At 44.7% G+C, this 10,692-nt stretch overlaps 1 protein-coding gene across 7 annotated transcripts in view; it reads left to right on the top strand.

The window, feature by feature from the left end:
* TTC7B (tetratricopeptide repeat domain 7B) overlaps positions 1–10,692 on the top strand; it is a 223,778-nt gene that overhangs the window by 104,401 nt on the left and 108,685 nt on the right. For all 7 annotated transcript variants that reach the window (XM_011357140.1, XM_023528861.1, XM_011357138.2 and 4 more), the window contains 4 exons: positions 1,012–1,095; positions 2,113–2,217; positions 4,056–4,173; positions 6,361–6,418. In XM_011357140.1, the coding sequence (XP_011355442.1) occupies positions 1,012–1,095; positions 2,113–2,217; positions 4,056–4,173; positions 6,361–6,418 (365 nt within the window). The remainder of the gene's footprint in view (positions 1–1,011; positions 1,096–2,112; positions 2,218–4,055; positions 4,174–6,360; positions 6,419–10,692) is intronic.

Genomic DNA, 10,692 nt, shown 5'->3' with positions numbered 1-10,692 from the left:
GGGATTCTAAGTCAGATGCATTTCTTGGTTCTGTCGCTTGGTTCTGAAGCCCCTGAACCATTTGATCCACCTTACTCCTGGCCTGTCACCATTCTGGTCTTATACCCCCAATGCCTTATGATCCTCCTAAAGCTCTGACGTGGTCGCATCCCTCTGCAGAAACCAGAGGCTCCTCGCTGACTGAACGGGAGTGACTGGAAGCTTACCCACCACAGGCAGACACTGACAGACAGAGGCCGGGGTCCACCCTGAGAGGTTTCCCATAGTGGGGCTGGGCTGGGCCCGAAGGGTAAGGACAGTCACATCAACTGACAGTTAGGAACTTTAGGAGCACAGAAGAGGGAGAACCGAAGCCGGGGTAGAAGAAGGAGATGGAACAACTTTAAAGGAGCTGCCATGTCAGACTCTCAGTGACGTGGCCCCCGCCCGCATCTGCCATCCAGCCTGACTGTCCCCATTCCAGCCTGTGCGCCCCGGGCCGGGCTGATCTTGGACCTCTCGCCGTCACCAAGTCAAAGCACACGCTGTCACACCTCCACGTCTTGTCGTTGCTCATACCCCCTCTCCCCGGAGTGCCGCATCCAAATCATAGCTGTGTTATTTTTCCCCTTCTCATCGGTCGAGGCCCGGCTCAAATGCCCTTCTTCCAAGACGCCCTTCCTGAATCCCGCGACCACTTGGCCACAGGACTCCCTATTTCCTGCTCTTGGGGCACTTGTGAGCTTGGGCCTTGTATTTGGACTGTTCGTGTACTTACCTCTTTCCTTGTACTAGATAAAAAACAATGTGAGATCCAGGATCGTGTTTTAGGCAACCGTGGGCTGTCTTGGCTTCTGGCACAGTGTGCTGTGCCCCTTGGGGACCCTGTGGGAGGGCTTTGCGGAGGATCACGCTTTACGCATTTAAGGGAAGCAGGTTTTGTGGCACTAACCTCAGTGTGCACAGACTCACGCTCACGGCGGTGACACCGACGGTTCTCAGGTGTCTGCGTTTCTCTTCTTTCCAAACCAGTGCTTAGAACGGGCCATGAAGTTTGCCTTTGAGGAGTTCCACCTCTGGTACCAGTTTGCGCTGTCACTCATGGCTGCTGGAAAAGTAAGTCCCTAATTATATACTGTGATATGTGCTTCTCTGTGTCAGCGGTCCGTGTCTTCGAATCCCAAGGGGGAATCAGTAGACGTCCCAACCGACTATTTGAAACTATCCTGTGGTCATTTATGAATGAGCTATCAATTTTTTAAAAAATTATTTGCGGGCTAACGTGGACACATCAATGGAAAGAAAAATTCTGAAATATTTGCCTTTTTCTGGCCACTGTAACCTCGTCAGGTGAGGATGTGGCTTAAACTAAAGCCCGTTCTTCACACTGACTTTTTCAGGCACTGGAGAGCATAAACCTATTCCTGGAGGGGGAAGCCTTCTCGTTCTCTCCAGTAATATCTGATATCAGGCAGCGCGTGATACTGGCTGGGAGCGTGGGCTGTGGAGTCCAACTGGGCCGTATGACCCAGGGCGGGTCACTTGGTATCTCGATTTCCTCCTCAGTAAAATGGAGTAACAATAGTACCTGCTTCATAGAATTGTTACCGGGTAAATGAGATAATACTCACAAGGTGCTTAAAGTAGTACCGCCCCCTCCCCATGTGGACACACTCCGTAAAGGCTGTAGCCACTGTAATTCTTGTTGATTCGGGCCGTTTAGTGAATCTGCTATTTGGCGAATTGTTAAGTCTGCAATTTAAGATTCTTTGGGCTCGGTAAGTGGAGACAGAGATCTGGTATGCTTTAAATTGGACAGTTTATTTTTTTAAAATATCATAATCCCCCACCGCCTTTATTTGTCTCTTATTTTTACAATGGCTGCCCAGGTAGGGAAGAAAAGTAGGGCGAGTCCAGGAAAGCATTTCCGCTCGTTCCCACCACAGTTTACTCCCGCGTCTCTGCGGAGCCCCAACCTCTCAGTGTCGCTGTCCCCAGGCTCCCGTGTGGTCGGGCTCAAAGTCGGAAAACCCGATTAAGAGGGCGTCTAAGCAAGAACCCCTCTGGGAAGGCTTTAGTGTTTGGTTCCATCCAACGTTTTGAGTTTCACAGAAATAATCCCCTTTTGCCAAGTCCGCCCGTGCCGTGAAGGTGCTGAAAGAGTGTATCCGCCTGAAGCCCGACGACGCCACCATCCCGCTCCTGGCCGCGAAGCTGTGCATGGGCTCCCTTCACTGGGTGAGTAGGGCTGGGCCTGCGCCCCCGGCCCGGGCTGCCAGCCTTGTTCATTTCGGGGTGCTGAGGGAAAGCAGTAGTGACTCACCAGCTACGCAAACACAAGGCTCTTCCGAGGCCGCCTCGGGCCTCATCCCCACCCCCCAAGGACCGAGGGGGGTCCGTCTGTCCCCAAGGACGCCAGGTTTTCCTTTTTCCTGGGAATCTGCCGCAAAGGTAGAAAGGATGAGATAGAATTGGAATTCACACTCATATTCGTCTTGCTGTATGAAGGTGACGCTGGATGGAAAAGACATGTCACCAAAGGGTTCGCTCTCAGCAGGGCCTGAGGTTTGCGTGAAGCAGAGTCGCTGTCCAGCGGCTCCCGGTGAACCTCGCGCTCCTCATTGTTCTTCCCTCACGTTGAATTTGGGAGAAGCCTAATTTGTAACAGTTTTAGTGCCTCGAAAATATGCCGTTGGAGTAGAAAATAGAGAAACGCAGAGTAGTTGCTGAGACGGTTGTATAGATAATTCCCACATACGATGGAGTTTTAATTTCTTTAACTTCACGTCAAGATTAGTGATAAGAGGAATTTACTCAAAGGACTGAAGTGCCATGCTAAGGTTTTTTACCATTATGGTCCTTACTGCTTGATCTTGTTGTTGTTGTTGTTTGGGGTTTTTTGTTTGTTTGTGTTTTGTTTTTTTTTTTCTTTCCATTTATTCTCGCCCAGCAGGACAAAAGTAAGCCTTATGAAGGAAGGGTTCTACTTGTGTTGGATTTTACTTTGTAAAATGCAGAAGAATAGGACGTTTTGAAAGAGGAGGCTGTCACCTGAAACACACAGCTGGCAAAGGGTTGTGCGGTCCACGCAGGTTTTGACAATTAGGTGCCACAAGCGAGGGAACGATGCTCCGGAAGTGGGCGAAGGAGTGGACCAAACCCTTTATTTTTCAAAATGCCAGTTTCTGTGACTCTGCTACACTCACTCCAGTTATGGCAGTGTTCATTACTATAACGCGTATATCTCTAACGCCTACAATAAACCTGACTTTTTTTTTCCTTAAAGATGAGAGTAACAAATCTTTTCTGTATACATATTTTTTTTTACATTTTTATTATTAAAACTTCCAAACATCACAGAAATAAAGAGCATAATGAACTCCCATGTACTGTCACCCAGCTTCAAAAACATCAACATTTGCCATTCTTTGAAGGAATAAATCTCATTATTTTTGCCTCTAACGAATCGTGCAAAATGTCTCATTGTGGGTGTAGTTTACAGGTGCACATTTTCTCATTGGAATCTGATGATGCGAGGTCCATGTGCTGTGCATTGTAAAATACATAGATGGAGTTTTGCCATTTTTAACAATTTGTGTTAAAAATCCAAGCGTAAATGGATTCGTTATGTTGTAAAAAAAAAAAGAAAGAAAGAAAGAAAAAAGAAAGAAAAGACCCAAACACAAAACATTTCAAGAACTTTATTATATATATATAACATATATTACATATATAATTCAACTTCTGAATATCTAGCACAATCTGATTACTGAACCAATCCGTGAAAAATAAAGATGAAAAGGTTAAGAACCCCACCAAGAATGAACATGACTTTGGAAAAGAAGGCAAAAAAAAAACATAAGGAAAACTTTAAAGAGGAAAGGGGAGGTGGGTATCCTGGGGACTGTTACAGAGGTTCAAATAAAGAAGACAGAATCGCCAGAGTGGAACTGGAAAATCTGGGAGTTATTTTCACAGTGACTCATCAGAAATCTGTTTTTGGCAGCAGATGCTTATGGGAACTCATGTTAGAAGTTCTGCAGGTTGTTGTGTTTTTAACTTGTCTGGTTTTTCAGTTGGAAGAGGCTGAGAAGTTTGCCAAAACTGTCGTCGATGCAGGAGAGAAAACGTCAGAGTTCAAGGCCAAAGGCTACTTAGCTCTGGGGCTCACATACAGTCTGCAGGCCACTGACGGTGAGAGAAGCCTCCCCCGCAACTTCCGCCCCTCCCCCCACCTCCCCGCCACTGCCACCACCACCACCACCACGGGAGCTGCTGAGTCACAGGGCTGCGTGGCTGTCTGCACTGCAGATTCCCACCTCCCTCTGTCTTTGTAGGGAGTGTAAGCTGGGTCATCCTGGTGCCACCCTGAGGGGCCCCTGTGCTGCTGTCCTCTTTGCTTGGACTTCTTGGAGAATGGGAGGGAAGGGACCAAGGCTTTGTGCCGGGGTTCCCAAGCCCTCTTCCAGGTGCTTTGGGCTGGTGGTGCACAGGTGACCAGCTGGCAGCCGTAGGGCATCTGCTGAGAGGTACGAGGCAAGCAGGGGCCCTGAGAGACGGTTCACCCAGCCCTGCTGTGCCTGCCTCTGCCCCAGCGTTGGGCTGGGCTGACCCGGTGTGAAGGGATGATGGATCTTAGTCACAGGACTATAGAGGAGTTCAGGGCCAGCCTCTTCCCGGAAGCTTCAGTACCTTCCCCTTCTCCATTTTCCCCTTCTCCATTTTAATTCACAGATATGTACATGCGAAGTGCATCAGCTCACCAAATACCCGTGCAGTGATATTGTACGTTTTGGAGATAGTTTGAGTGTTGGTGGAGGGGCTTCTGGCTAAGAAATATTTCATATACTTAATGACGTTTTCAGTTACACGTTTGCAGAAAGTGTAAATTGATACATCGTTTTCCTGAACTCTACTATCCTTTTAACATTTATCGTTAAATATAACAAGGATATTTAAAAATTCTAAAACAAATGTATAATTTAATGAATTAATATAAAGCGAATATCATTGTAATCACTACCCTGCTCAGGAGACAGAACCTTGCCAGCCCCCCAGTGCTCTTCAGGTGCCACTTCCTGCCTGCCGGTCCCCTTAAGAGAAAATGCATCCCCACTTTAATTGTACTCACTTTCTTTTTCTTTCTTTAGACTTTTGCTATAGTTTGTTTGTTTGTTTGTTTGTTTGTTTGTTTTACAAATTATCCTAAATCTTTCTTCTCACTACCTTAAAATTTCAAAGACCCTGAAGAAGTTTTGCGTATCAGTTGATTTTTAATAATGGATTTTTTGCAAATTTTTCATATACACATGATACGGTAGCAATACCCAGCACATTGTTTTAACTATAGTAGACTTCTAGTGAAGTGTAAATTTAATGCCATGTATTTATCCATATAGATTCTCAGTTTGGACTCTGCCCCTAATTAGTCCTGTAACTTTGAGAGAATCGCTCGGCCCTGCTGCTGGGCTTTGTCTTGTATTTATGGTTCAGAGGGGCCACCTCCGTGGTTCCCTCTAGCTTGGTCACGGTCATTCTGTCAGCCGTGGGCTACAGCCACTCTTGGCTCTCTGGGGCAGGCTGCCACCATTCTCAGTGTGATGTCAGGATGGGGTCTGCCACTTTGGCTTTGCTAGATAAGGGCCACCTCCAGTTCCCACCACAATCAGATTCCTCCAGGACTTTTTGTCTTGCCCCAGTAAAAAGTACCTTTTTAGTTCTATGACAGACTCAGAAGGGATCCATTTCTTCCATGCTCTATACAGGAAAAGTGTTAGCTCACAACAAGATGGCCTCACATTTTCAAGCTGATTTTCCAGTTCAGCGTTAGATTTATCTGGTCTATCCCTAGTGTTCGTATCAAGGTGTTAAAAGTCCTGGCCATTGCACAATGTGACTCAAACTGGCCTTTCATAGCATCGAGCTAGTGCCCTTGGCCCAGGATCATGGCTTCTCAGTGCCAGAAGGACCTCTAATTCAACACCGTGGATGCCCGATTCTTTTCTGTGCCATCCTGGTCGAGCTGGTCCTCACCCAAGAGCTACATGCCTGCTCTTGAGAAAACAGACATGCTCCTCTTTGGAGCTCCCAGCTGGTCTTTTGACGACGGCCCCCTATGCCTGGGGACACCAAGAGTGACCATCCAACTCACCGCATCCCCCAAACATCGTTCCACAGTTACGTCCAACACGTGCAAGAGCCTGGCTTGGTCTGGGCTTCGTTTCCCACCTTCGGCGGTGCCCGAGACAGGACTGGGCCCGTAGGCACCTGGAATTTGTTGTTTTCAATCCAACTGAACATATAGGTTTTGTGATGACTTTTGTATTTGTCAAAAATTCCCTGATCTCCCATGCCACTGACTAATTGAACCCTTTTCCTCAGCTTCTTTGCGTGGGATGCAGGAGGTCCTGCAGAGAAAGGCGCTTCTTGCATTTCAGAGGTGAGTGGGAGTTCATCTTTTCACTCGGCTGTACATAATGACACCAAAGCATGATAAGTATAAAAAGAAGAGATATTTATAAAGATTATGTAAACAGTGTTTTACCCCTGGGAGTTTTTCGTTTTGAGCACTGAACATACGATATCAAAACTTGCTGCATCATTTGTTGCCATGTAACTCTGCATTCTTAATCTGTTCATCCATTCGGGTACATTTTATTCATTCCTAATAAAGCGAGTTCAGCTCTAAGAAAATAGACACTTTGTATGTCTAGGGAGATGATTCCTTTTATTAAAGACATTTGTCATCATCTAGAAAAAGGATCATTCTTTGCAAGTTTTTTTTAAAACCTGTCAAGCTGCAGATTTTTATATTAAAAAATGAAAAATCCAGATTTTAGGACAGTCTCTGAAATACTATGTTAAGATAGTCAGGCCGGCAAGTCACCCCCCGCCCTAACCCCAGCCATGCTCCATAATGCCTTGCGCTCGTCTCTGTCATTGTTTGTTACCTTTCTTATAATTTGGGGAACGCTTTTTAGTTAGAAAAAGCTTGAATGTCTTAGTTAGAATATCCCTATTTCGACTTGAATGTCTTAGCTAGAATATCCCTATTTCGACCTCATCCTCACTCCCACACCCATAAGGTAGACAGGACGGGTAGCATGTTTACTGCAGAGAAGGGACTGAGGGGTGGGAGTGAAAAGAATTGCAGAGTCACATACCTGTTGAAGTCGAGGTAGAATCAAGGTCTCCTGATTCTAACCCAACTTTTCTGGTACCTACTATATACCACACTGCCTCATTTTATTCTAATTGTGGGTATAATAAATCACTAAAATGAATTGTTGCTTGAAAATATAGCCCCATGATGTCAAACTTACAATTGCTATCGAGCCTTTCACTTTAGATATATCTGAGTTACATTGATTCCTTGGAATCGTATTAGAAACTTAGTTACTTATACCAACATTTCATGAGGACCTCTCAATACCTAAAACCTCTGTTAGATTTCTTTCCTTAGAACTGGGTTGCCTATAGGCACGTGTTCCTTCTTTCATGAAATCTTTATCACTCGGTTTCGGTTCTTCTAAAGCCCTTTCATCTCATTTATTTCTGTTTCCTGGCAGGCTTGCCGATAGCATCTTCACCTTGCCAGTCCCAGACTGTCATGACAAAAAGTACCAATCGACATCTGTAAACAGATCTATCTCGGTGCTAAGTAAGCTTTGGTTGATGTTCTTCAGCACGGAGTGTGGAAAAAGCATTTCCATTTCAGACGATTTGGAGTTTTAAATTCCTCAGTCCTAGTTTGTAAAACCCACACGCGGGTGCCTAAGAAAGTGATCATTACATCTGTTTCACTTGTCTTTAAATCAGCACATCTCACTGGCTCTCTAAAAACAGCCATAGCGGTGGTCTGCCTTGGGCCACCGAATTTGTAACTTCATGTTATATAACAGCTGTTCCAATGGCCTGAATTCCTTTTTGTTCCTTTTACTTGGGTTTTAATTCAAAGAGATTTTAAAATATTAGTTCACGTGGGAATAAAGAGTCATAACATCCTACTAACCTACAGGATTTATTGAGGAAGGCTAACTTAGATTAGTTTTTGTGTGAAATAAAGAATATTTTTTAAAGAAATTCAACTGTTTTGTTTCAAGTACACGTTAACTAGGACTATTCTAGTGCACTGCGGACTTTACAATCTGTGAGGGAAAGATTTTAAACAAGAAAAGTGATTTGTATTACTTCTTAAATGTAAATGGATATTTTAAAAGTATTGAGAAATACTCTTTTTTACTATTTATTTGAAATGTCCCCCACAATTCTTTTTATACTATTATGTGGCAATTTTTTTGTTTGTTTGTTTAAAAAGAAAATAGTATAACTCAAAAAGCGATGGGGTTGCAGATATATCATGTAAAAATTAACTCTTAATTATGCCTGGAGTCAGAATTCAGAAAGATGTGCTCGCGGGTGGGTTCAAAAAAGTGATTTTGAAAGGCATCCTGGTTGCATTACTGAATCTTGAGACCCTTCGCTGTTAGTATATTCATGAGCTCAGCCTAGACAGCTGAAGCAATTCATTTGCCCCATACAAAAGCATCATGAAGGAAAACAGTGTTGTCTGCAGAGCTCTCTGAAGATGCGGCATTGATCTGCGTGGCTGTTTCTGTGACCTCTCACTTCTTGCAGAGGAAAGCAAACCTGGAAACAGATGAGAGAGCTTGTTCAGTGACTTGACCCCCAGCGTGCAGAAATCGGGGCTGCTCCATGAGGAAGAGGTGGCATGGTGTCATTTGTGTTTACCACTCAGTGCGATACAGTCTCAAGTTATTATTGTCCTCTCTCGCTTCTCGCTTGAGTTTTAAGTTTGATTGTGGCCAGCCATCCCAGTTTGTCGGGAACTAAGCTGTTTCCCAGAGCAGGGAGCTTTCAGTGCTAAGCCCAGGAAAATCCTGGGCAAACCAGGACAAGTTGCTTATTTTATGTGTGTAACTAATGGGAGGTTCCTGATTTGTACATGTTTTTCTTTACTAAATAATACACCAACCACATGTCCACTGTAATCAGGACTAAAGGGGACTTGAGGAGAATTGGCTGAATAAGACAGCAGTGTGATATGGTGGAGAGCCCAGGCCTCGGAATTTCATTTCTAGCTGTCTCTTTTGCTGGTTGTTCTTGGACAAGATGCTACATAGTAGATGCTTCAGAAAGTAGAGTAGTTATTATTACAAAGTATGTGTCTTACGGACCAGGATCAAAATGGATCAGCCTTCTCTGTATTCTTGGTTCAGCTCTAAAGGATGTTGGAACCAGAGTCTAGGAGAGCATTAGGGTACAAGGTATCCTGGGTTCCAGCCAAATGGTCTGGGAGGCCCATCCCATGCTCTCCAATAGCAGCTGGCATGCCCCCTCACTGCACCCTCTGCATGGTAGTCATCACTTGAGGCAGAAGGGATGCTCCTTAAGGATAGGCACTTATACGATTCCTCTCCAGGCTCCTCAGAGGCTGGCACAGGCCTGGCATTACAGTAGGTACCGAATAATGTGGGCGGGTGGGTGAGTGGATGGATGGATGGATGGATGGATGGATGGATGGATGGATGGATGGATAGATGGATAGATAGATGGGTGGATGGGTGGCCTAGGGAGCCAGCAGTCCAACAATTCTTTCCTTATGGATTCTTTCCTTATGGATGAGAAATTAAACTAATGGATGCGGAGGTGCTTTGTGAGCACTTTGTGAGCATCCTCGTGGTGACATTTTTAGGTCTCTGGGTTCCTCTTAGCAGCTCCGCCCCTCACCCATCGCCTGCAAGTGGAGTTTATTGGGCTGCTTTATATTCATGAGCAGAGTTCAGCAGGCTTCCGGTTTTCAAGAGTGCTAATGTCTTTCCTCCCACCGAGTGGGTCGGCCGTGGGCTCACCAAGGTGGTTTTGCCACAGGAAACATAGCTGAAGTCGTTCTGCACAACTGCAGCAAGTTTTCTAGAGTTTCATGAGATCCACACCGTGCAGTTTTTCTTGATTGTTTGGCATTCTCCTTATTTTCTTTTTTTCTTTCATAGGCTAAAGTGATCATTTGAACTCATCAGCAAAATAATCAAAATAAGATTTTTAAAAAAATGTGTACATTTAAGCCGTGCCTCATTAGAAATTTGGCAGTAGGAAAGCCATTATTAGCCAAATTGGCAGTTCTTCAGAGGTTGCCCTAATGCAAAGAAATGCCAAGATTTCTAGCATTGGTTGGTTTTATTTCACAGCTGTGGCTGACAGCTAATAATCATTTGCTGAGGCCAGGGTGGGGCCTGTGGTCAGAACTATCCTCATAGCCATTAACATTCCTCAGACCACTGCCAGCTTTTCGCTTGGTGGGTGTTGGGTAGAGGCGGCCATGATCTGACGTAGCTTCATTCGAGAAAAATCTAAACTGGGCTGAGAAAATTATAGCTCTGAGGAATTCTTTGTGAGGGTTGTAGAAACCTGGCCTTTTCTTAATTATGAAAGAAGATGAGATAAAATAAAGGATGCTAAGTAATTCAGAGTCTTTTCATAATTAATTTTGTGTTCATTTTCCCTGAATAATTGAGAGAGTCGGAAACCATGACATTCCAGTCTCACTTCTTGTGAACACTAAAGAAGATTCTCTGATGTACAAATTCATGGGAAACCAGTACGTAGGAAATAATAAAAACTGGAGCATACTGGTAGAAAAAAGACATTTAGAAGGGCAATGCGGGCAAATAGCATCTTACACGAAGGTGAGAC

The sequence above is a fragment of the Pteropus vampyrus genome, unplaced genomic scaffold, assembly GCF_000151845.1.
Source record: "Pteropus vampyrus isolate Shadow unplaced genomic scaffold, Pvam_2.0 Scaffold32, whole genome shotgun sequence".
NCBI lineage: Eukaryota > Metazoa > Chordata > Mammalia > Chiroptera > Pteropodidae > Pteropus > Pteropus vampyrus.
The sequence above is the reverse complement of the archived record's forward strand: the minus strand, read 5'-3'. Positions and strand labels throughout refer to the sequence as shown.